The following is a 27,407-nucleotide window of genomic DNA, read 5'->3' as shown; positions in this document are numbered from 1 at the left end:
AAAAAAATGTTTCTTTGATGACATGTATTTGCTTCCTTTTTATCTCCACTCCCAAAAATGTCACAAGAGGTACCGTCTTGGTTTCCCCTGGCAATTGTCATCTCCAGACTTCCAGCACAATATGATAGCCAACCCGTACTTACTGGATAAGAAGTTCACTAGAGTCATCACTGCATGTTTTTTACAATTGATAGGCACTGTTTCAGATTCCTCTCATTTTGCTATAGGAGATAAAATATGCTGCTTGCAACTTGCTGTCCCCTTGCTGCTTTACTCTCATTTCTAGGATCTAACCTTTGAATTGTCATGGGTTGCGTGCATCACCAGCAATCCACTGCCAAATACCACCTGAATTTTGTCTCTCGTGGGTCCGAGCAGATGCGAGCTCCATGTCTCGTTCCAAAGCAAATTTTTGGTTTTGAAGAATGCGTACCTCATCCTCTATAGACTGCAGTGACTCCAGCATCTTCTGTAGTTCTTCAATTTGTGTCTGAAACAATGTCACAACATTCAAGACCATTGTCTGCGACCCAAATAAATCTTTAAAAAAGGAGGCTCTAGAGGGGCTCAAGCCTGTATCAATTGTTGGATGACCATTCTCAATGGTCACCATGCCAGTTGCAGATTCTTTCCCCAACTCATTCATGATAGGAAAAAAGAGGAATTCAGAAACAATATGTAACCAGAAAGGGAAAAGACTAAAAAGAGAAACCTCAAGTTTGGAACATCTTGATCTCTCAGCCATCAGTTGACCTTGGACGGAATGGAGTTCCTGATGAAAAATGGAAGAAGAAAATGAGAAGTTAAGCATTCACTGGTTAGCAACACCTTTTTCTGTCAAATTATCATAAATCAGTGTACCTTTGATAACTCAGAAAGGTTATTGTTCATTTCCTCTAGATCTCCTTTGAGCCTTGAATTCTCTGTTTTCACTTCTGTGAGTGATGATTCCAGTGTCTTTTTCTCTGCAGTAATTGAATTAATTTCTACTGTGAAGTCCTGTAGAGGGCTCTTTATTTGCACTGGCTGGAAATTGGAATCTTCTGTACTCGTGAAATTTGGCTTCTTCTCAGTTTTGGTCGCCAAAGCATATGCAGCACTAACAGAAGCTGCAGCTGCAGCTGCTGCCGGTGACTGAAAAATCTTAGGGCGTGCAGAGTCTCTTGGTTTGGGTCTCAGCACAAATACCTAATGGCAGTAAAAGGTAGAGTAGCTGAATAACCTAAGATAATAACTCACTAATCGCAATGCTAGTATTTCAGTTACATCCTACAACTTTTAAATTCAAATCATTCTAACTAACCTAAAAAAACCAAGACTCCCCAAAATTGACAGTGATGAACCAAACCAAGACACCATGAAACATAGTAAAATCGCATATGTACTGAACTTTTGAAAAATATACACCCAATGGAATTTTTTTCAAAATATTTAATAAAGATACAACAAAATTTGCATATTTATGGGTCGGTTGTATTATTCACAAACTTTTCCCCATTATATAAGGATTATTCTGAGTTTTCTTTATTTACATTTAAGGATATATACTGAGTCTTTTGAAAATCATTAATTTACAAAAATATTAGATTAAAATACATACATCCATACTCTATATGATGCCAAATTACTCACTGTTATCAGTCATCGTACCAAATTATACCTGAATCTAGTCAACACCATATTTGTCCCATGCCTAGAAAGGAGAAGGTGCTCCAACTAAAAAGTTGAGGAAGAAAAAGAGCAAGGAAGCATGAAGGGTTGTGACGCAGATTCATCACCAAATAGGGCTTGTTTCATTGGGAATAAGTCTAGGGTTGGGTTACATACATGTTGGGTCTTTGATCCCATGGGTTTCTAATGTAATAGGCCACTTTTATGGGCCTAAAATATGGGTATATAGGTTGCATACGGGATTAGCCCAATACTTAGTTTATTTTTATGTTTTTTAATTGAACCAGATCAAATTGGTTGCATCCAATTGGTTCAATTTAAGTGATCATGTGACTTGGTTAAGTGGTCATGTGACAACTTAAGTGGTCATGTGATATAAGTTGGGCTAGATTAGGACTCTATAAGTCCAGCCATGTTTTGAATCTATTTCCTTTAGTATTCTAGTTTCCTAATCAGTTTAAGTTACCCAATAGGTTAGGGATAGGGTTAGGCCATTCCTTTTTAGTGTTTAAGTCTATTTTTGAGTCTTCTATATAAGTTTGTAAGGGAGGGCAGCATTACATACGAATTTGATTAATAAAAACTCAGTTTTATGCTTGCTGCCTTTGTTGCTGCCTTTGCTCCATCGTGAGTGTGTCTTGTGAGTAATATCAAGGTGAAGGGCTTGGTGGATCTCCAATCGACTCCTTTCATCATGAAGATCGGGAGGGCTGCTACTTATCTCCTTGCATCTTGTAGATCGGGAGACCCCATTGTTCATCTTCAAAGCTGCTGCCATTGAAGATCTCTTCAAATCCAGTAAGTTTGAATCTGAACTCTGTTTAAACCACCTTCTTCTCACTCCTACCCTAACTAGGATTCCTCCATAACTTCAAATCTGTCCATGAGTTTCAAACCAAACTTTCAGCATATATCCCTTACATCATTATTGACACTCGATCCAAGTTTCATCACCCCCACCACCCTGAACCCTAGAATCCCCTACTCCTACCTCCATTAGGAATTGTCTCTAATAACCTTATCTTGTTGTCCAACTCATCTAACCTACTTCCATTCACTCAAACATCATAAAACCTATACCATTAGACTTCCCTACACCTGCCTATCATTACCATATAAGCAACCCTAACCTAAGCCTAACTTAACCCTAATTTTGACCTAAAATTCAATTCTGCCCAAAATTGCAGAATTTCAAAACTCATCCAAACTTTAACCTTTTTATACCATATTGACCCCCCCCATTAATACCCTATAAACCCCTTTCCCAATATCCAACCCTAACCCTAGGAATTGATCTAAATCCTAGTGCTGTCCATTCGAACCAATAGTCCCTTTTGTTATTTGATCCTGTTGTTTGGCTCCTATTAGGTCTCCTACCTATCTAGGACTACATTAAGTGGTATCAAAGCCATGGATGTACATGGCAATCTAGTTCTGCCCCCTCCACCTGATCCTATGACTGCTATAATGGAGATGCTACAGAAGTTGAATGAAAAGGTGACATGATTGGAAGAGCAGAGGACTATCCCTCATAGGGCCAGCAACATTCCCCTAGAAAAGGACAAATATCAAGTCAATTCGATAGTACAAAGAGCCCCAAGGAGAGATCAATACAGAGAAAGGTATAGAGATCAAAGTGAAGATAGGAACAGAGGATACAAAGACTACAGGAGACGCTGTAGACCTCCAGAGGCGTATGAGTTGAGAGACTTTGATGGCAGACCAGATCCACAGGTATTTTGTGATTGGTTAGCTGCTTTAGATGATTATTTTAATTGGTATGATTTGCCTGAGTATAGGAAAATGAGACTAGCACATACCAAGCTAGTGGGACCAGCACATAATTGGTGGAGAACCCAGATGAATTATCCTGACTACCGTGGTAGAGAACCTGTTACATGGGCAGAGATGAAAGAAGATCTGAGTACGAAATATTTCCCACGGACGTTCAGAGCTCTACAACAAGGTAACTTAAATTCCCATCAACAATATCACCACCAAAAGGCCTTCAAATCTGAAGACAACTTAAAGCCTCCATCAATGAGATCCCGTTTGCAAGTTGAAGAGTGTTGGAAATCTGACATCACCAATGTTAAATCAGCGGCTGAATACAAATGTACATTGCCAACGGAAATTGAGAGAGCACAAGTTGAAGACAAAGCTGAAGTGATCACAGTGAATTGTGATGAAAAGCAAGAGACAATACCTGGAGCTTCAAAGATGGAAAGTCAACATGTGGAAGATTCTACTGAAGAGGTCTACGTTGAAGAAATCAAAGTAGACAAAGCTGAAACAGCAGCAGATGAAGAGGTGGTTGAGAATATTCTACAGGAGATCAATGATATTCAAGATGCTGTTCTTGAAGAGGTGGAGTTTGTATCTCAAGTATTAGATGCGAAGGTTGCTAACACTGAAGACTCTATGGACAGGACATTCACAATTGCTGCTGATTCAGAAAACGAACACATAGAGTTTGTGTTAGAATATATGTACTCCAGAATACCGTGGGGGTATTCTGGTCCTTTTGGGGTATTCTTATGTTATTAAGTGTATTTAGCTTATGTCGGCTATGTGGGTTTTAGTCCCACATCGCCTAGCCTAGACTATTTGTAACTTCCCCTCTATTATAAATAGAGGGGCCTTTCTATCAATACATTAAGCCATTCCATTATTTTATTCCCTCTCTCTGACCCACGGTTCAACCAACATTATCAGAACTGGTCTGATCTAGGTTATAGAGAAGGAAAAAACCCTATTTCTCCCTTCTTCTCCTCCAATCGATCTCTCTCTTCTTCTCCCTTTTCTCGGTTTTCTCCTCCTACTGGTTTTCTTCTTCTTACCCCTGTAAGGGGGCAGCACTAATGAAGAAAATAAAATATCCAATGATTTAGTTGCTGCCCTCCTTCATTCTATTCAAATTTTTCCATTAAAATTCTGTTGGATCCTTCTCTGCGATTTAGAGTTCCCCTTTTTTGAGATCAGATCTCTATGAAAACTGATCCTCTAATTTTGGAACACCCTATGCAGCCTTTTCCAGCCCTATTCTGCCCTATTCCAAAACCTAACTTCCCTTTTTTCTTTATCTCCATCTTTTATTATTTTTTTCCAGCCTCAATCCCCAAATCGATTTCACCTTGTCAGGGTTTTTCAAAACCCTGACTCTAATCGATTTTGGGGCTTCCCTTGTCAGATGCAGCTAATTTTTCAAGGATAATTCCCAACTAATCCAAGCCTTAATCGACCTCAGTTTGAACACAATCTGATGGTTGGATCTGTCCCTACAGCAAAATCTTCTTATCCTGCCTTTTATGGTTCCCTGTTAAAACCCTAACTCAAATCGACATTAGGATTACAATTTTTCGGTTTTTGCTGCCTTTTGGAGGGATGCTTACTCCACCTACAAGGATCACTCGACCTCAGTTTCAGCCTCTTTCCAAGTGTTTGAAGACCCCTAGCCCCAATCGATCCTTCTTTTCAGGGTTTTTTCAAAACCCTGACAAATATTGATTTTAGAGTTAGGGTTGATTGCTGCTATTGGAGTTTTTTGGAGGTGTTTCTACCATCAAGAAGGACATTCTACTTCAACTATTCCTGGCTTGAAGAAGGTCTATTGCACATGATAGTTGCTGCCCTATTTTTCTGCAATTTTTAGGTGTTTCTCCCACGTGAAGATCAAGTCTCAATTACCAAGGAGATTGGTTATTCGAACTGGAGATCCATTCCAGCAGTGGTGGTCAGCATCTATTACCAGAAGACGTCACCTTTGACAAGTCATCATCACTTTGTTGAAGCCCCCTTCCCTACAATCGATCTTCCCTTTCAGGGTTTTTTACAAAACCCTGACTATAATCGATCTAAGGGTTAGGGCAGTCCACTATTGCTGATTTTTTTAGGAGAGTTTTATAAACATCAGAGGAGTATTCAGCCCCTATTTCAGCATCATTCATCAGTTCTTTTTGGAAAAATTCAGGTTCAATCTTATGGCTCGGTTTCTCCAATTATCAACCTAGTTTTCTTACTTGTTCCTATATGGCTGGCTACTTCAACTACCTATGGATTTGTCTGGTTATTTATCTTACATTTGCTGGTTAGTTTGGGCTTTACTACCTACCTGGCTGGTATTATTGTTTGGCTTCTGTAAGCATGACTGGTTGATATGTTACTGCTGCCTTTATGTGGTATACTACTGCCCTATTATTGTGACTGAGTTTCCTACTATTGGAGATCGAATTTCTTTCATTCTTGAAGACTCGAATCTGCTATCCTGGAGATCAGTTTATTTGGGACTACAACAGTGTGTTTCACGGTTCTTGGTTGCAACTACGAACCTATTCAGTTATGTGAAGCTTTTCTGGTTCATATCTAGCTCACCTTGGAGCTTGAATCCTAGCATTGTTACTAATTCAGATCTAATCCAATTTTTGTTGAAGCTTCTACAATCCATTGCTGTCCAGATATCTTCATTTGTTCTTTTAAGCATGTGGGAGCTTATACATTGGGGTTTTTGCACACTTGTTCCTCCTTGTTTGAAGATTGATCAAGCCTTGAAGAATGAAGCATTTCCTTACTTCAAATCAGATCTGTATACTAGTCAGATTTGAATATTGGAGTTAGGAGTTTCTCCCCTGCAGGAGTTTCCATCAAAAGTGTTTGTTTGATCGTTTGAAGATGGTTGGAGATTTATATGTTGCATTACTTACTCCGTACTTCATTATCCCACTGCTTTTTTCTTCACCACCTCCCAAAACATACCTTTGGCTTAACCCATACCCACCTTGGAAGTTCATGGTATTCTCTTCTTTGCCATTATTTTTCCATTACCCTTGGCAGCTCTCGGAAAGTTCTGGAATATTATGTTTTGCCCTATATCTTACATCATCCCTGTTATGTCCACGTGTATTACACGTGAGGGGAGGATTATATACAGTATACCTGCAGCTATTGCAGAAAGCAGAACTTGCAGGAACACTTGGTGCAAAACATAGAAGGTCAGAGGTTTCACCATTGCCAATGGGTATCTACTTTGTTATTGGGATGAGTTTGCCGCAAGGGGGAGGTTGGTCTTAAAATTTTGAAGATGTTTGGTTATTGCCTGCCTGTATAAGGTTCTATAGTTGGGTTGTTTTTTTCCGCTGCTTGCTCTTTACTGTTGCCTGATACATCTGCTCGCTACCCTAGTCACTTATCTTCAAGATTATCAGTCCGAGATTCATCACTGGACAGCTGCTGAAGATTGGTGAAAGCTTACTGATAAAGTCTGGCCAAGTTTTGAAGATCTAATTTTACAAGTTCTTAAAGGTTTATTTGGGAGCTACATTCATCTTGAAGCTGGATTCTGCTACAACTTATCTTTTTCCATTTTATTCAAGTTGGGCATTAGTACCTTGTATGCGCCAACTTGAGGGGGAGTGTTAGCATTGTTATGGAATTTTTATTTTTTTTAGTCCAAGCTGGATCTTCTTTCTTTAATATTAGTATAATCTAACATTCTAGCTTGTGGGGGAGTGTTAGAATATATGTACTCCAGAATACCGTGGGGTATTCTGGTCCTTTTGGGGTATTCTTATGTTATTAAGTGTATTTAGCTTATGTCGGCTATGTGGGTTTTAATCCCACATCGCCTAGCTTAGACTATTTGTAACTTCCCCTCTATTATAAATAGAGGGGCCTTTCTATCAATACAATAAGCCATTCCATTATTCTATTCCCTCTCTCTGACCCACGGTTCAACCAACAGTTTGTTATGTCACCATGGCTCTTCAAAGAGACAGCTCCATGCCTTGGAGATTTTATCCCCAATGTTCCTGCTTCACCGGAATTCTATTTGGGAATGGTCAAAGCTGCTGATCACATGTTGATTCCCCCTCATCATTACACAATTCGAGGACGAATTTTGTCAAGTTGGGGAGAGTAGACGCAGACTCATCACCAAATAGGGCTTGTTTCATTGGGAATAAGTCTAGGGTTGGGTTACATACATTTTGGGCCTTTGACCCCATGGATTTCTAATGTAATAGGCCACTTTTATGGGCTTAAAATATGGGTATATAGGTTGCATACAGGATTAGCCCAATACTTAGTTTATTTTTATGTTTTTTAATTGAACCGGTTCAAATTGGTTGCATCCAATTGGTTCAATTTAAGTGATCATGTGACTTGGTTAAGTGGTCATGTGACAACTTAAGTGATCATGTGATATAAGTTGGGCTGGATTAGGACTCTATAAGTCCAGCCATGTTTTGAGTCTATTTCCTTTAGTATTCTAGTTTTCTAGTCAGTTTAAGTTACCTAATAGGTTAGGGATAGGGTTAAGCCATTCCTTTTTAGTGTCTAAGTCTATTTTTGAGTCTTCTATATAAGTTTGTAAGGGAGGGCAGCATTACATACGAATTTGATTAATAAAAACTCAGTTTTATGCTTGCTGCCTTTGCTCCATCATGAGTGTGCCTTGTGAGTAATATCAAGGTGAAGGGATTGGTGGATCTCCAATCGACTCCTTTCATCATGAAGATCGGGAGGGCTGCTACGTATCTCCTTACATATTGTAGATCGGGAGATCCCATTGTTCATCTTCAAAGCTACTGCCATTGAAGATCTCTTCAAATCCAGTAAGTTTGAATCTGAACTTTGTTTAAACCTTCTTCTTCTCACTCCTACCCTAACTAGGATTCCTCCATAACTTCAAATCTGTCCATTAGTTTCAAACCAAACTTTCAGCATACATCCCTTACATCATTATTGACACTCGATCCAAGTGTCATCAAACCCCCACCACCCTAAACCCTAGAATCCCCTACTCCTACCTCCATTAGGAATTGTCTCCAATAACCTTATCCTGCTATCCAACTCATCTAACCTACTTCCATTCACTCAAACATTATAAAACCTATACCATTAGACTTCCCTACACCTGCCTATCATTACCATATAAGACAACCCTAACCTAAGCCTAACTTAACCCTAATTTTGACCTAAAATTCAATTCTGCCCAAAATTGCAGAATTTCAAAACTCATCCAAACCTTAACCTTTTTAGACCTGCCCATTAATACCCTATAAACCCCTTTCCCAATATCCAACCCTAACCCTAGAAATTGATCTGAATCATAGTGCTGTCCATTCGAACCAGCAGTCCCTTTTGTTATTTGATCCTGTTGTTTGGCTCCTAGTAGGTCTCCTACCTATCTAGGACTACATTAGGTTGGATAACTCTTCATGTCCCCATAAAATTCAATATTTCATGTGCAGAATTTTTGCAGGAAAGTTTGTACCTAGAAGCAACAATAGAGCTACAAGTCTAACAATACTTTCATCTATGGTGTGTTCTTTAGTACCAATTGATCCTCATATAAATCAGTAGAGATTGATTCTAAAACTTCAGCTTTTCCCTTCCATCCAAATCTCCTGAATTTCTATAACTCAGACATATTCAATATTACCATTCACTACATTTTAATATTTTATAACCTTCAAAAGTACGCAAGCATCAAGCATGTTCCTATGTTAAATCAATACTCTTAATCATTAGATGCTGGAGATGATGCAGAACTTGTGTTTCAGATCTTGTGATTTAGTGAATGTTGTATGCAAAGCTTCAAGTCATTTACCAAAAAAAAAAAGTTGTATGCAAAGTTTATGCCTTTGAACTCAAGGGAAAGGCTTAAAGGTACTGGTAAAACAGCAGCTACTGCATCTTGAACAGGATTTCCATTGTGTGGTTCGGATGCCACGATTATTGTTACTTTGTGCTGACTATACCAAGGTACATTAAATTCATATTGTCTAGAATCTAGTGCTCAATTTACATTGTCATATGAAAATAAATAAATGTGCTGTCATCAGCATGATAATTGAGGACTCCTCATTTCTTGCCAGTAAAGAATATTTGTTGCAACACTCATTGTCATACATAATAGGGGAAGGTTTGTAGATACTATGGGATTTACTGGCATCAACATTATGCAACATCCCCCCCCCCCGCCCCCCGCCCACCGTTGTTCGGACAGCCTATGGGACCAAGTTGGGAAGGTAAAGGAATGTAGAAATCATCAGAGAAATTTATATAAGTGATGCAATTCTCAGCAAAGGGAAAAAAGCACACTACACCCATAGGAGGAACAAAGCAGAACCAGGCCACTTGAACCATCCACGGTTCTGCGGATTCTGGTTCTTAGTTGTTATAGGTCCTGCTGTCGACTAGACCTGTCCTTCGCATGTGCGGGCACTGGTTTGAAGAATGGTTGCTGTGGGAAGATCCTTAGAGGCTGCTGGAATATTCTATGAAGGCTAATATAGCTAGTTTCTATGTATTTTAGTAGTTGTTTCTATTAAAAATTAGTAGTTCCTTTGTTAGTAAGCAATGTACAACTTACTAGTTTCCTGTTTTGAAACTTAACATTTTGTAGATAGTTACTAATATTAAGGATCTCTCACCACATTAAAGAGTTTCCTATTTTTGAATGTAGCTATGACTTATTATAAATAAGGAGAAGGAGCAGCAGCCCGATCGATTTTGGAAAAATATACTTTTGAGTCTTCTTTTTCTTCAAGAGGAAGCAGCTCCTGTGGTGAAGCAGTGGCAGCCCAAGGTGGTGATTCCTTGGTTGGTGGGTGGCGAAGGCTGCCGTAGGCCAATGGTAGGAAGCCCTGGTCATATACCTTCTCTCTTCTCCTGCTTCTTCCTTTACCTTCTTCAGTTCCAGCAACCTTCAAAGCTTGTGTGAGAAGTTCCTGTTGAATTTTAGATCTGGTTATTTGGCTCCTGCCTTGTTACAGCACCCTGCGATTCCAGTTTCTCCTTTAGTTAGGTTCCAGATCAGACGTGCTGGAACAGAAAATCTAACCTTTGGATTGGGCTTAAACTTTGAAGATACTTTCTTCCATAGAAAGATTTCAATCGATCAGAAATTGGAGTATATTAGACCAGAAAATCCGGAGTTATGGAAGTATCTCTAACTTACTATTCTGTGTTTCCTCCTAGTTTCTATTTTCTGTTCACCTCTGTTATTCCTGATCCATTATTTATTGGATCTTCTTGGGTTTTAAAAGATTGAATCACCAGGCCATAATCTAGAGTCGACCTAAAATATGAGTTATTAGTCATATCCTTATTCTGCCATTTTTTATTTAATGGCTTTAAATGCAATTCTGTCTCTGTGGTTTAGTTTCCTAGATCTGTCATAACAGGTTAGTGAAACTCATCAATTGGTATCAAAGCCATGTCCACCATTAAATTAAGTCCCTCTGAGATGGCCTACATCCAAAATTTTCTTAATCAAAAACTTGGGGAGTTGAGGCAACTGGATAAACTATTGGCTCTAATTCAAAAAAGAAACGGCATTACCAAAATCATCCTCTAATTCACATACTGATCTCAACTTTGCACCTCCACAAGAAGAGAAAAGACCACCAACCAAAGAACAAAAACCTGAAGTCGAAGTTAAAATTGAAAAGAATACAGCGACTGGAGATGACAAGGAAGAGACAGTGCTTGAAGATTCTACTGTAGAGACCTACATTGAATAGGTTAAAGCCGACAAAGTTAAAACAACGGACAATAAGGTTGTGATTAAGGAACTTGGTACTACAGTTGAGGTGGAGGTTGAAGAAGCAGCTGCGGAAGACTCTACAGATGCTATTCACAGCTGAGATTGATCCTGAGTTACAGCATATTGAGTTCGTGATTCCACCCAAGTTCTTCGAGGAGATAGAGCCACATCTTGCGGGTCTCATTCCTACCTACCGTGAGTGTCCAGAATACTGTTTTTGTCTTAAACTGGACATGCACCACACCAAGTTTATCCCTAGATTTACTAGAACGAGTTTCTTCAAGCCGGGGACATCTGATGTAGTTCTCAGATAGGGGGAAGAAGTACACTACACCCACAGGAGGAACATGGAGCAGAACCAGGACACTTGAACCATCCACGGTTCTGCTGGTTCTGGTTCTTAGTTGTCTACAGGGCCTGGTGTCGACCAGACCTGTAGCATAATTGTCAAGACCCCTAGGTGAACCAAGCGATCAAGCTGGTAAAAAACCAAGGCGCCACCAACAAGGCGTCGTCTAGGCGACACCAGAAAACAAGGTGAGAGAAAGGCGCCTGGACGCCTAGGCGACGCCTTGACAACTATGGTTTAAAGCATAGTTGCTGTGGGAGGATCCTTAAAGGCTTATGAAAGCTAATATAGCAAGCTTCTATTTATGAAGTTGTTCCTATTATAAAACAGTAGTTCCTCGGTCTGTAAGAAATGTACTACTTACTAATTTCCTATTTTAAAACTTTCTATTTCGTAGACAGTTACTAAAATTCTATTGTTCCCTAGATGTTAAGGATCTCCCCATTCTGCCCTGTTTTACCTAATAGCTTTCACTGAGATTCTGTCCCCGTGGTTTAGTTTCCTAAATCTGTCCTAACAGGTTAGTTAAACTCATCAATAAGCATGCCATATGAAACAATGGCGATACCAAGACACCCAACAATGAGACTGCATTGGCAAAGAAAGAAACATTATACTTCCATAACAAAATCCAATAACTCCATGGAGTCATGCCACAAGTATTTATGGGCAACTCCAATTCATATCTTATCAGCAAGCCAATGAAGGTTGTAATGTTTAAATGAACCCTGAGTCTCCAATTTGTCAGACAAGCCAAGTAATTTTGCTAGACAGTTATATGATTTCAAAGGTTGGAGACTTCCATGTATATCGTGGATCAGGCAAGCAGTAATCGAGCAGAGAAAGAATCAACTAAGAGCATAAAGACAGTCACTCAAGGATGAAGTAGGAGAATATTAACTGATTCTAATAGTTCTGGAATTTATCCAGTATGTATTTCACAAAAACTTTTTTCTTTTCCTTTTCTTTTAACAAGTTCAATAAACTATTGTCGAGGGCACCACTTCTGTATATACAACATACCTCATTGTTATACTTTCCATTGTAGCCTCCAAAGGCAATCAGATAATTCTCTCCATCTACTAATGCGGAACAAAGACTGAGACCCTGTGAAAAAACAAAACTAAAAAGTTTGTTGGTACACATTGTTTATGTATGTACATATTTAGATAGGAAAACAATATTCAAAAGAAAAGATATGGCAAACTGAAAGTTAATGTAGCAAATTATGCAATCAACCACATAAGGGATAAGGATTTTAATTTATACAAAGAAATTGGAGTTCATGTAGCAGGGATCTTCCTCATGCACTGAGCTCAAAACTATTGCAGTTTGAAATAACAATGATAAGATGGTAAATAGGGATAGACTGATGAAATATCAGGGTTTTCCTCATGTAGGCATTTTTTTTTGGGGGGGGGGGGAAGGAGAAATTACCAGATTAGCTAAAACGAGAAGATCCTTTACCATAATACCACATTATCTGGCCCATTTTTGGATCATTGACTTACCAAAGTTAGAGATTAGTCTACCAAAATAGACAAAACAAAGACACTATGGAGGAATTGGGTAGTGTAACATTTTTTACAATTTTGCCTCAATTTTTATCAATGTCTTCCTTGAAATGCAGAGAGAATAAGTCATCGGAATTCAAAACAGATAAGGCAGATGGGTTTCACACTGCTGAGGTGATAACGACAACAGAGAAGATGTGGCCAGGCATCAACAGAGAACTCAGCAACCTACGGTTAAGCAGCCTAATGCACCTTCTAGCAACCCTTGTTATTGAACAAGCAGTTGATAACAACAGTCACCAACCCCTTCTCCATTAAAGCAGTCTGAACGCAGATAAATCAGAAAGTGGGCAATTTAGTGAAAACAAGCTTTGGGCTGGGTTACATATATTTGAACCCATGGTCAAATGGGTTTTCATTGTAATAGACCACTTAATGGGCCTAAAATAAGGGTAGGACTTAAGAGTACGTGATTTACATTATTATTTAGTTTAAATTGGAATCGTAGTTAGCATAGTTGTTTTAAGTCTTTAATTGGTCAATTAAGTAGCTAGTTTGATTACCAGTTGGTTTAGGCTATTTTTAGTCATGTTCGGAGTCAGATTTTGAGAGCATATACATATATATATATATGCAGCTAGCAATTCAGGCACACAAATTTATGAAATAAAGATATTCACTCTCTGAATTTTGGCTCTGTGGATTCACTGCCTGCTGTTGTGGAATCAGTGGCATAACTTGGTGGATTCCAAGTGAACAAAGGTGGATTCCTTAGTCGAAGAGTGGATTCTCTTCACTGGTTTTGGTGGATTCCAAAACCACGGGTTAGGAGTATTACTCCATTATTCTATATTCCTATCGGTTCTTCTATCTTTTTTTCTATTAATTCTCTATCATCCAAGTAATTTCAGGTCGCATTTCTTAACTCTGTTCCTGTGTCTGTACTGTTCTACTAGACCTTTCAGTTTCATGTTTGTTTTGTAGATAATTTCTAGTTGCTGATTTGTTTACTGGTAATTGTACTGTATTCTGATTTTTGTTTGTCTTCTTGTTCTCAGATTCAATTTCTGTTTCAAATTATTAAACTTCTAACACAAATTCTGGTTTCCTAGTTCAAGTCAAATCCCGTTTATTTTTCCGTTCTGATATACTTTGTTGAATCTGTTCTCAGTTCACAGTTATATTCTGAAATCAATCCTTAACTGAGTTCTGTTTTGAAATCCGTAAAATTTTCCATTGATTCTACAGCTTTGGGGTTTCTAGTTGCAGTAGGATTACTCTATAACTCAAGATCCGACTGTTAGAATTAGATCAAACTTTATAGGACTTCTCTACTGGTTGGACTGACCCTTCGATTACAGTTTCAGGCCCATTAGAACTGCTCTGCTCAAGTTATTAAATTCTCTATTTCTCTGGTGCTAGTTCTTATTTCCTGCAATCACTGAGCTAATCTCCTACTGGATTTTCCCTAATTCGGGAGTAGTCTTCGTTAAGTCTTCTCTTCATGACGTAGTTCACAAGCCATATACCATCCTAGGGAGAACAGTGTCCCAACCCAAACCAGAGATATGGCTGTGAACAATCAAAGCATGCAACCAAACAAAAAGTGAGTAGTCTTGATCCCCCTCTCACCATCTAGGCTTTGTTGCAAGAAGAGGAGTGATTAAACCTCCCATGCCAAATCTCTCGCCTTTTTTATCAGCTTTTTTTAATGGGGTGCCTAATTAAAAAACCATTTGAATATAAATCAAATAAATTTTATCCATGCACAAGAGAGAGATTGAGAGAGTAGTCATCATCGTATTAAATTGACTACACTTAAAAATGAATTAATCGAAATGCAAAATTGGTTTCATTGGGGAAATGATTCCATTGGCCACACCAAAGTGACCAATCCATTGAATGCAGTGCTTTAGGAATTTTAGTTTTCTATTGGCACCAGAAAACAAGTGATGCAAAAAAAAAAATGACCTAACGCTATCTCCATGCTGCTGACAAGTGTAAAAGGTTTTGATTTAGATAGGAAGTGGGAAATAATGATAGCTTCTAACTGGATAGGTTGTCACTAAATCTACACACTTCTATGGCCATCAACTTGCTAAAACAAGATCCAACTCTCAAATCATAGAATTTATCCCAATACTACTTGACAAGAGAACTGCAGGGGGAATCTCACGTAAGGAAAAAGAAAACAACCTCACTGGCAAGTGGATCACGTTCATTTACTCTTTTCAACACTGACCACACAAGCTTAGGCATATTTAGCACGAGGGTTTCAGATGCACCTGTACACACAATTCTAGTCATAAATCCATGAAATGTAGAAACCTGAGCAGAAGTATAAATATAATCACATTACGTAACTCAATATTCATGAGTATCAGCCTACCACTTTTATTATCTCCACCACCAACTATATACCAGTTCTCGTCCACAGTGATACCAGCATGACCAGCCCTTGGAGTCACCAAGTCACCCTGAATTTGTGGTTGAGACCATTCCACCTGCATGCAAAGATGTCTCATCATGTCACACAATGATGCAAAACTGACAAACCAAAAATAAGAAGTAATACAGTATAATAGGTTGAGTGTTTCTATGATGCAGGATATGTTTGCAAGTTCCCTTTTCAGCCATGGCATGCAGGTGATGGGTTAAAGGCAGCTCTGCAAAAAAAAAATTGAACGGGTGGTTTTGCTACAATTACTTGAATCTCATGGTGTGCACCTTTTTCTGAGCATAATACTGGAATCCACCCAATCTAGCATCATTTTCTGAACTAGGATCCCGGACTTTTCAACACACTTATCATATCCATATTGACATGAAATGGAAAAGAAAACTACATGGCTACTTGCCTAAAAAACATACAAAAGTCATATTCAGCTATCTGTGTTGTCAAACAGAACAGCCTATTTGTGATTGTTTCATTATTACCACCTACTATGTACTAATTGTTTGGACAACCATAATCAGTCCATTGCTTCTCATAGGTTTCTGGTTAGTTCCCTGACCATGGATGCTTTGAATTGATTCAATATTTTCATATGTTCGTAAAGATGTGCAATTGAAGATGAAAAAATTCAGAAGCCAATTGGGATTTGGAAGCAAGAACTCATCTATCGTGCATAAAACTGACGATATTACAAGTTAGGCATTTCAAGTTAGGTTCAAGAGGTGATCACTTCAGTAATCTTTTTTTTCCCTTGGAAGAAAAACCTCATGAATCTACTTCTGTAAATATATAGCCAATATAGTTGCAGATGTTTGTCAGAAAATCCTGGACTTTTTAACACTTTTTACCTAGGATTCCAGAGTTGCAAGCCAACAATAACTTTGTTCTTAAAGCTAATAAAGTTTATTTTACAGGGCATTAGCTTGCAGGACGCTCTGTTGAACAAATCAAAACCCGGCATACTAAAGTAGCGTTGATGTACATAGTCAGCAAGGAGAATTTGGTTTGTAAAAGAGAATAATTCCTAAGCATCTCTATTCACAAGCAGAGACTTTGCATTATATAGTATACATTATGCTGCTTTGGTGTTTCAGACTTGCTTGACTTCCATTTTTGTCCAAGACAGAGATAGATTATCCGATTAATCTTTTTGTTTATGGTGAAGTGTTTTAAAAAGAAAGGTGCAACCATGAAATGAAAGTTCAAGCAAAAATAAAAAATGTGGAAAAAAGGAAAAGATTTCCATAGGCAACCCCAAATGGTTGGGTTAAGCTTTATTGATGGATCACATACCTCATACTCATGACCAGGGATAATAACAAAATAATTACACAGAGGGCTGTGAATAGAATGGAGTATGATTTGGAATTTTGGATCTTCTTCTTCTTTTTTCTTTTCTTTTCTTTTTTTTTTTTTTTTTTGGGGGGGTGGGTGCAAAAATTTGGATCTGATTTGAATAGAGACTGAACCATGTAATTGGATAGGGATGTTGACATGACACCTATTTATAATCAGGTTGAATCCATATCCATCCTAATACAATGTTATAATTATCTATATTCAATTATTCATCATGTTGGTCATTTGCAATTCTTCATTCAACAATTTTGTCCAATCAACTCAATCCACAGTCCTTATACCTATGTGGATTGTAATTCCAGTTTCCATACAGTGTATAACGTCTCAAGAAAATTCATCATTTTACTTCCCAGACTACTTCGTAGTTTCATCTCTTATCTTTTTTGTACCCTTTCCCAAAAATAACTAGCTCACCAACAATTTGTTATTGCTAATATACCATTTTTTTTTATATTGTTAACATCCCATAAAAGAGGGTAATTGAATGCCCCAAAACAAACTCAGGTGACCTATATCCAAAACAATACTCAGCAACGGGAATATGATATCTGGTACCTTCAGAAATCAAAAGCTGGAAGCAATACTAACTTGCTAATAATTGTTCAGGCAATTAAAATCACTCTTAACCGTTCAATTGATCTTATAAAGAAACACTTTTACAAGTCATCAGAACAACAATCAATCCATCTCCCAACTTAACAAATTGAAATTTATTATGATGTTGCTATTACTGGCACTTTAAATGCTACTGAAAATCCATTTCCCCAAAAGTTGAATGCTTACAGTCTGCAAATCCAACACATGGAGATCATTGAAGCAGGTCGAATGAGAACAACCGCCAAAAATTAGAAGGTAGCGTTCTGCATGCAGTGCAGCTGTGTGATCAAATCTTGGTGCGGGAGGTGTCTTCCTATGAAAACACAAGAAAGGGATCTACAACTTTTCTGAGAGCACATACACAGATACACTAAATGTCAAAAACATAGACAAGTAAATACATACATTGTTTCCACATAATCCCATGTCATTGTCTTCAGATCAAGAATATGGATATCATTCAGCAGCTTCCTGCTGGTGTCCTCTCCACCAAACATGATCAATCTAAAGCCAGAGAGTGATACAGACTGCCCCCCACGAGAAATCTGAAAAGCACATGCCCATAACATTTATTTTCAATAATAAAAATAGACGAACAACTCCTAATAAGTATAAACAGGGGTGACTATGAAACTTAGATTGGAGTGATAATTCCCCCAATCACTACACAAGGATGAATTGAAAGGAAAAGAACAAATGCTTGAAGCAGATACAGCCAAAGATGGTAAAAAACTAACTGTCAAAGAAATTACCGGAACTTTTCCAGATGTCTTCACAATAGAACATTGTTGGGTTTCCAGATCAATTGACCACACTACAAGAAACACAAGTACATGATAATAATCACAGAAATAGATCAGAGAATTTTTGTTACAGTACAACAAATGGCTCTTAAATAAACAAACCTGTTACGTAGTCTGAAGATTCCTTTGAATGCCCAGCAACAACAAGAAGTTTGTTTTCCCACTTCACCTGTCAAAAGCAATATCAATTGACTTCACAGTCATGAGAAAATACCTAGAACTGATAAATAAATGTAAAGGAATGTGGAATCAGATCACAGAATATAGAAGTAAATAAGGAACATTCATACATCCAAATCTTTACCAGACTGTGACCAGAGGTAGCAGGCAGGATTGCCTGTGATCTACTGTCTTCCAGATTATCAGGATTTGGATCCATATTAAGTTTCAATGCAGACCATACCAAAGTTCTAAGATCAAAAACCTGCAACACGACTTACATTTATGGAATGTACTAATATATACAATAATATATAGAAATGAAAAAGCATGTCTTCTACCTGAATATCAGAGAGGTGTCGACCATTACGACTTCCCCCAGCAATATACAACTTCTCATCAGCCACTATTGCCGCATGCTACAAAAGTGAAGCACCCGATGTAGTCAGTAAAGTTAAACAATTCAATGCCAGTTTATGGTACCAATTGAATTACTATTACTACAAACGCATGGATAAGATCCAGAACTAAATTTTGACCTTGTAGCGAGCTGACGGGCGTGAGCCAGATATAGGAAGTGCTATCCACTGGTCATAGGCCATATCCGAAGGCCAACAGTTGGAATCTAAGTCGCCTTTAAACACTTCAGTTCCCATAACAGCTGTTTGAGGGTCATTGTGGTTCAAAATTCATTAGTTCACAAGGTTCAATAATTATGGATAGTGAACGACTAACAGGAAGCATGGAGACTAAAACACCAAATTCAAAGAAATAGACGCAAAAAGCAAAATGGCGAACAGTACAAGACGCAATAAAATCTTCTCTCGGATCGTGACCCTCACAGAACATAATTAAAGTACCTATAGTTACTACCCTCACAGAATACAGTCCACTTATGCAGAGAACAGAGAATTTGGTTAAAAAAACTCAATTCGAGGGCCAAGAAGGCGCTAATTCCAGTATTTTTTTCTCACGCCAAACTCATACTTTATCATGATTTTAACTTTTTCCAGATTGTTCTACCTATAATTCAGAAAACCAACCACATTTCCAAAACCTATTCTAATCTTTAAACAAGAACCCCATCTCATGATCTCTAACAATGTGCGAATATCAAAGTCTTACTGTTAGGATCCCCAAAAGAGATGACAAACTAAGAACAAAAGAGATTTGAAGATCAAAGACATCAGATCTCATAAAAAGGAGGGGGAAAATGGAAGAAAATCTAGCATGAATACTGTCCAAGATCGATATTTCTTACCAGAGAAACAGATCTGCGTCTTTAGGAGGAAACAGTTGTGCGAGATGGAGCTTGACCGATCTTTTTAAGGATAAAAGAAACCAAAATGTATGCCACGCTCGTCGGCTAGTCCAACTGTCAAAGTCTTCGGTTTATTTTGCTTCGTTCTTCCTCTCCAAATCTCCCCCTTTTTTTTCTCTTTCTTCCGTGAATTGCCCCTTTTTTTACTCTTTCTTCCGTGAATTGCTGCATAGCCAGGATCTAGATAAGTTTCACAAACCATGGTGAATTGCTGACAGTCACAAAAACCGACATCGGCGAGGATCCATCATCACGGTCCTAAAAGTCAGTTAACCTTTTGGGATTGATGTATGATTTGTGTGATTACACCTCCATAAAAAAACCAAAAAAAGATAGTTCCAACTTCCTACTTGCTCAACCCTCTTCATGATTTGTTTTTTCGGATTGCCCCCACACCCTTTCATCATTGATCAAATTTCAATTCACATGACTAAAACAACTATTTCATCGCTTTTTTTTAGGGTGCCCCACACCCATCTATGAAATCATTTATCAAATTTCAATCCAAAAATATGTATGCTATATGGATACCAAGTATAAAGGTATGTCTAAATTTGTATACAATTACAAAGAATAGCCTTCCCTCGATTATTGCATGTTATTATTACATACCTGAAGTAACCTCAATTTTGAAAAATATTTTGCCCCCTCTTGGGGATGAAACTTGAGAGCAAGATGGGTTTGTGGTCCTCTATCAAATAAATTCACCAAAGGTTACAAACTAAAGTTTTTTCGCTCGAGATTGGAGGGTTGAGAATCCCTAGATGGCGATATTTTCTTTGTTAGGGTTTTAGTTCCTCACTTTTGGGGTATCGTCCTGGGATAGGGTTTTGTCTCAGAGCAGAGGCAGTCTTCCCCCTTTGGTTAGATTATGTTCTTGGTACGTAACAGTGGTTCTATTGGCAAGTGGCGTTGGTTCTTTGCAAATCTCGTTTTGAGTTTCATCTCCAGTGGCAGTAGGGATCTGTTTCTACTGAGGTTTTTTTTTTTTTTTTTCTTGTTTCCTATATAGTCAAAGGGTTCTTTTCGTTTTTCTTTCAATAGATCTAGGGTTTTCTTTCTTTCCTGTATCTCTAGACCTCTAGTTTGTGTTAGTGCTTTGTGAGTATTAGGTTTAGGGTTTCTTTCTTATTTTGTGAGGGTTTCTTTGGTTTCCTCGTTTCGAGTCTTATGATGTGTATCTAGAAGGTTTTTTTTTAGGGTTTCATTTCTTAGTTTCTTTGCAATGATGTTTTATAGTAGATCTAGGTTTTCCTTCAGGTCTTATCTTTTCTCTTCCTTCATATAGCTTTCTCTAAGATTGGGTTTGTGTCTAACAAAGTGTGGTTGTTAGGGTTTAGTTATGTATGGTTTTGATTCTTTGGGATTCTATCAGTTGGGTGTGTGTGTCTTGGCGAATATAGCGTTTGTTTTGTCTTTTATTTTAGGTTGCTAGTATATGCTAGGTTTGGTTTCTGTAGATCAATTCTTGTGATTGCTCGCGAGAGTTCTAGGGTCTATGGCATGGGATATTTTGTCTCTGGCCTAGCCTCGATGATGAAACGTGGGAATGATTCGACAGGGGGTCTATTTAGGGGTTACCAGATGTTGTTTCTTTCATTATATTTATTATTGTATGTTTGCTTGTTGGTACTAACTCTGGGTGCAATTTGCATTCCTTTTTATTTTCTTCAGGGCTCGCGATGGCAAATAAGAACCTTGTTCCTAAGGCTCGGTTACCTCTAGCGGATCTTGACCTATTGGAATTTTTTCAATAATTGTGTGGACAGTTTTGGGTAACTCTTTGGTTCAATGTTGGCCTGGTTTTTTATGGTTTTGGGTCATTCTTTGGTTCAATGTTGGCCTAGTTTTTTGGCTAAGGGACATGCATCTTCAAAGAGACATATCTAAGGGACATGTATCTTCAAAGAGACATATCCATTTGTATAGGTGCATTCATAGCACTTGGATTGGAATCTTTTAATCTAATCCATTGATCCAAGAGACACATCTACACCATGGGGTATCTCCAAGAGACACACCTACACCATGGGATATCTTCAAGAGACACTTACATATAAGTGCTTGGATTAGAATCTTTTAATCCTATCCACTCATGTCAATAGACACACCCATTCCATGAGGTGCCTTGAAGGGATACATCCACCACTATAAATAGAGGTGAAATGGACAGCCCAAATCATTCAATTTTTGTGGTACGATTTCAGTCAGTCAGGCATTAACAAATTTTCAATTCTCTGATAGTTGCAAGTGATTACTGTCTTTGCAAATCAGTAATCAGTCCAGCCTGTTTTATCTTGGGAGGCAGATTTGCTGCAACCCAGTGCAGTAATAGGGTGCAAATACTATCTTAAGGGCAAAGTGTTCTCGTTTGACTCAGGCTATCTCTTTGTCCCCTTCTTTTGATATCAGTGTTTTACTAACATGACCTAATGGTGGTGGCGGATGACGCAGACTTGACAGATCTAAACCTGGAGATCACGACTTTGGCAAGATAAATTGGGATTTCATTTTGGTCAAAAAACTCTTTAGCTAAAGAGGGTTTTGGCTACAACTATTCCCAAGGCCCTGTCTATAGCTTGGGGGCTTCATCGAGACATTGAGGTGTGGCCTCATCTACCTTATTCAACTATTAACCCACAATGGGATGGATTTGGCTCTCCTACACCATCCTTGGTTGATTAAGCAATGCCTTTTGGCGGGCTGCAACTTTGGTAAAAGAACACTCTACCTCATCTATGAAGTTTTGATTGGATGGATAATTGAGTTTACCTGAATGAGTTTCCTTTGTATCTCCATACCAAGGAGATAGCAGTGAAAATTGCTATAAAGTTTGGGATCTTTCAATCTATGAGATCCCCAGTGACTAAAGGATTAAAAGAGAGCTCTGGCTCTGAGAGTTTTTATAATGGATTCCCCTTTACAAATAGATATGCACCTCGATGGACCAAGCCATGATTATTTATGGGTTGAGTTCGTATATGTCAAGCTTCCCTTGTTTTGTTTCTTCTATGGAACCATTAGGCACGATTTGCTTTCATACCCTTCAACTACCTACGAAGATGTAATATCTATGTTTTGAGACTCTCTTTTATGATAGGCTCTGCTTAGGGAGCTCGACTGTTGGGTCGATAGCTGTTGTCCAAATGTGTCTCGTTGCAACAAGCTATACTCATCGTTCATAAAAAGCGAACCACTTTTTTTATGACTCTAGCTACCATAGACAGTAACATGAATGGAATATGTGTAGTCTACTTTGATCCTTCCTTCACGTTAGAGCAAGTTTCATTGGCATTTCTCACCAACAGTAGGGCAGCTTAAACATTTAGGCTCCGTTTGGTTGCAAGGGGAAGGAAAAATTTTCAAACCTAAAAAAGAAACTTTTTGTAATCATTACCCCATGTGATTGTATAAACTATTTAAATTTTTTACCATATCTAGTAAAAATACATATTACATGTAATATTTATTTTACATTTTAAACCAAAGGGAAATGGATGCAAAGTAAAGTGAAATTTAATAACCAAATATGAAATGATTTGGAGTTAGATATATTGTCACATGGTGTCACATGGGGTAATGATTAAAAAAATTTCTTTTTTAAGTATGAAAATTTCCCTTCCCTTCCTTTTAATTCCCCTTGCAATCGAACGGAGCCTTATGGGTTATGCCCGACGAAAAATGGTGGGGCATGCACCAAAACTCTCAGAAACCATCTCGCTCATTGGTGATTGAGATGAGTGGCCCTCATGCAGCCACATCATCATCTATAAAATGTTCTTTTATTCATCTTGCTTGTTCTAGGCCCTAGGACCTAAGGCTCTCTACGAAGCCTATGGTTTTGTTAAATGGACCACTAGTGCTTATTGGCTCGTTTGACTTAGATTCGTATGGGCTAATCTTAAACCATGTTTTGTCAACCCATGAACATAGTGGGCATATAAGATCCATTATAATTAAGCCTATGTTCAATTGACGGCCCAACCCGAGCATCTGTGGACCGCCCTATCTCTATAGTGGGCCAAATTAATTAGTTACTTCTTAGCCCATTTCAAGCCCTCCTTTACTTTGCCATGAGCCTATGGGCCAAGACAACTTGACCTTAGCCAAGGCTTTGAAATTTATGTTGGTTGTTACTAGCCCTAGGCCTATGGACACTGAATTACCTTTGTCTTGTTATACTTGAAGAACATCCTTATGTTCCTTATGTTTCTTCTAGCCCTTTGTCTCAGTAGTGGAAGTAGCAAAGGTATCGAGTCCTCTCCTCAAGGACTTTAAACTGCTTATTTGTTTCCCTTTGCTACCCCTGCACTCTTGAATGGCACCCCCCCCACAAACTGAGAACGAAGGCTAAAGCTTGTCGAAGGTGTTCAATTTTTTTGGGTCTGTAGTCTTCTAGTTCTACATCAAATGATTCAAAAAGGGATTGGGTGGCTGCCCTAGAACAAACCCCCAACAACCATGAGCATTTTATGTTGGAACTGTCAAGGGTGCAGTAAGCTTTTGACAGTCCAGACTTGAGTAAACTCTACTCATCTTACAAACTTACTTTTGGGTATGGAGAGCCTAAATCGAAGATTCATCTAAACATTCAGAGAGAGTTGGCATAACTTAGGCACCTTGTTCTAGGGTTGTTGTGCCTTGGCGATTTTAATGAAATCCTTGCAATTGAGGAAAAATATGGGGGATGACAAAATTGTTTGAACAATATCCTTAATTTCCTTCTATGGTGAATGACAATGGACTAATTGAGTAAGAAGCAGGGCGACGATGAGCAGTGACACGATATGCGTATCATGGTGGAAAAATATGGGTACATAAATTTCTAGACAAGCCCATTACAGTAAGACCTACGAAAGCACGTAGAAGTTTTGCAGACTCATGCCTTAGCCACTTGGCTACGGTTCTCTATCAATTCTATGTCTTTGCCTTTTACAAGTTCCGCAATTTCTTAGTGAAACAAATGCCAAGGTCCTTACCTGATCATGGCCAGCATAGACAAGGCTTTTGGAAACAGTGAGCTAGTGCACACCCTTAGCCACATTGATGTTCATCAACATGCTATGGTTGGCTCTGACCATACCCCCTTAGTCATTGTAGACACCACATTTTGACACCTTGGAAGTGTGTCTTGGCAATGATGGTAAAGTTCGTAACTCGTGTGGTGACTGAATGGCAAGAATTATCAAATTACCCTTACCCCACTTTTTGTAACCAACTGTCCCAAATAGAGCTTAAACCCCTAACATAGCCGTATTTAACCATTTTAAGTCCACAATTGAAGTTTCACCCGAATCCAACACCTTTGTGAAAATGACCGTTTTGCCCCTGACATGATTCTCTGTATCTGGACCACCCGATTTAGTCTGAAACACTTTGGATGACCTCATTTGGTCATATTAAGCTTTCACGTAAAGTTTCGGCCAAATCGGGTAACTTTTGTAAAAAATGACCGTTTTGCCCCTAGCAAGGTTCTTGGTACCCGAACCACCCGATGTGACCTGAAACCATTTGGATAACTTTATTTGGTCATATTGTGCTTACATGTAAAATTTCATGTAATTTTGGTATCATTTGGACCTTGATCGGTGTGAAACACCATTTATGTGCTTTCCTCGATATTTGTACCATTTTTAGGCAAAATCCAGCCATATTTGCCACACGGATGGAAAGTAAGGATTGAGACCTTCGCGGTAATATGTGGCACGTCAAAATCGGCCACATGGATTGGGAGATATTAGCATTTGAACGTGGACCTTTAAAATGGAATCTTTAAATGGTTTATTAAAAAATAAATAAAATAAAAAAAGGTGGGTCAAACTGAGTTGACCCGAACCGAGTCAACCCAGTATGACCCGGCCCAGCTGGACTGTCGGCAGGGGACAAAGCCCCACCATTTAGGCTGAGCCACACAAGGCCCATCACCCATGCCCAGGCTGCACAGCAAGCCTAGGCACACGCAAGCCCAGGCTGCGCAACGAGCCTGGCCACACGCAAGCCAGCCCATCACTCCTTATCCTAGCCATTAATGCACCAGGGGTCTTTGAGACCTTCAATCGAACACTTTTTTTCCTATAAATAGGAGGTGTTTTAGAGAGGTTAGGACGGAGGAAAATTAGTGAACAATTACCATCACGTAGTCCTTGATCTCCTCTTTCCATCCATGGTTTTCTTATCCATAGGTTATGCTCCATTACTGATATAAAATTCCGTAAATACCCCTTCTTCACCACTCTTGCTATTCGGAGTAACCTCACTTGGAGCGGCTTTTGGAGGTTTTCGGCGATACTTACGGTCAAAAAAAGGTTACTCAAGCTGAGCCCAGGCACTTCCACGCTTCAAGGGTATTTTTCCATATTTTTTACTTATTTCTAAGTATTTGTTTTGATTTTCTTTACAACAAAGGTTGTTTTTCAGTTATAAAAATGTTAAAATAATTCAAGAGTGATAAAAATATGAAATTTTCAGGGATGATGCTTGTCACTATGTTTGACATTATTAATTTTCTCAAGCTCCAAATCATTCTTTTTGTGATATTTTTGCCCCTGTAAAGGATTTCAGATTATGTAAAATCTGAACATGTGGGTGGGTATTTGGACAAAATTGTTATGACCATGTTAAAGATCATGTTTTGATTAGTGGGAATGGGCTCTGGTTTGATCCAATTCGGATCTGTGATGGGGATTTTGTATTTTTCTTTGTTTTCCGTTCTTTTTTAGCATTTCAAAAAATATTAAAAATAATATAAATGCATAAAAATTCACAAAAAAATTATGGAATGCATATTTCATCATGCTTGATTTTATGGAATCATTATCCACTGACATGTATGTTGATAGTTTTTATACATTTCCCACCTCATTTAGGGGTATAAATGTCATTTTTCTAATTATAATGAAAAATTCTGGAAAAATAGAAAAAAATGTTTTTATGCATGACATGCTGTTTTAGAATGGTTTAGAATGTTTTCATATGCACACGTGACCATCATGCTTGATAGATATGCATACAAAGTCATTTGCGCCCTCTAGGGGCATTTTGGTAATTTACCAAATGTGGGCCTAGGCTATCACTCTGGAAATATCATTTGGTGTGTTCAGTCATTTTAGGATGTTTAACATCACTTTCGATGCCTACAATGATTCTAAGTGTCTTTTGACACTTTTGCCATTTCGCCCTTAGGGGCATTTTGGTCATTTTGTGACCAAACCTTGTTTAGGACCCCGGAAAGGCTCCTGTTACTTTTGCCACATGTTTTAACATTTAATAAACATGTTTTAAGCATAAGTCTGCATTTTCATGAATTATCATGCATTTTCTACATGTTTGCCATAATAGGGGCATTTTGGTAATTTTTACCACCCCACATTTCCTTGCCATTTCATGTGCTCTTGATGATCCAAATGCATGATGTTAATGTTATTTAATCATGTTTTGCTTATTTACAACATTTAAATATGATTTCATGCCTTTGAACATATTTTGGCCCTTTAGTGGCATTTTCGTAATTTTGGCTATTTTGGCCTTTTTGGCCTATAAGCTGTTTTGCTTATCAATATAATTGTCCTTCTTCATGATATAATTAGATTTGGTTTTCTATTTTACAGTCAACCATGTTTTAGACCATAGAGT

General features: G+C 38.3%; 1 protein-coding gene across 1 annotated transcript; it reads right to left on the bottom strand.

The window, feature by feature from the left end:
- Positions 1-185: 185 nt before the first annotated feature.
- Positions 186-19,741, bottom strand: LOC122651612 (acyl-CoA-binding domain-containing protein 4). Its single transcript, XM_043845071.1, has 14 exons — positions 19,716-19,741; positions 18,994-19,115; positions 18,796-18,873; positions 18,600-18,719; positions 18,398-18,464; positions 18,245-18,306; positions 17,898-18,037; positions 17,679-17,805; positions 15,471-15,585; positions 15,278-15,366; positions 12,591-12,674; positions 862-1,188; positions 713-772; positions 186-490 (listed from the first exon to the last, which is right to left on the bottom strand). The coding sequence occupies exons 2-14, from the start codon at positions 19,108-19,110 to the stop codon at positions 305-307; spliced, it is 1,572 nt and encodes a 523-aa protein (XP_043701006.1). The 5' UTR covers positions 19,111-19,115; positions 19,716-19,741; the 3' UTR covers positions 186-304.
- Positions 19,742-27,407: the final 7,666 nt, after the last annotated feature.

This window comes from Telopea speciosissima, chromosome 2 (assembly GCF_018873765.1).
Source record: "Telopea speciosissima isolate NSW1024214 ecotype Mountain lineage chromosome 2, Tspe_v1, whole genome shotgun sequence".
NCBI lineage: Eukaryota > Viridiplantae > Streptophyta > Magnoliopsida > Proteales > Proteaceae > Telopea > Telopea speciosissima.
Note: the sequence above shows the minus strand (reverse complement) of the source record. Positions and strands in the feature narration are given on the sequence as shown.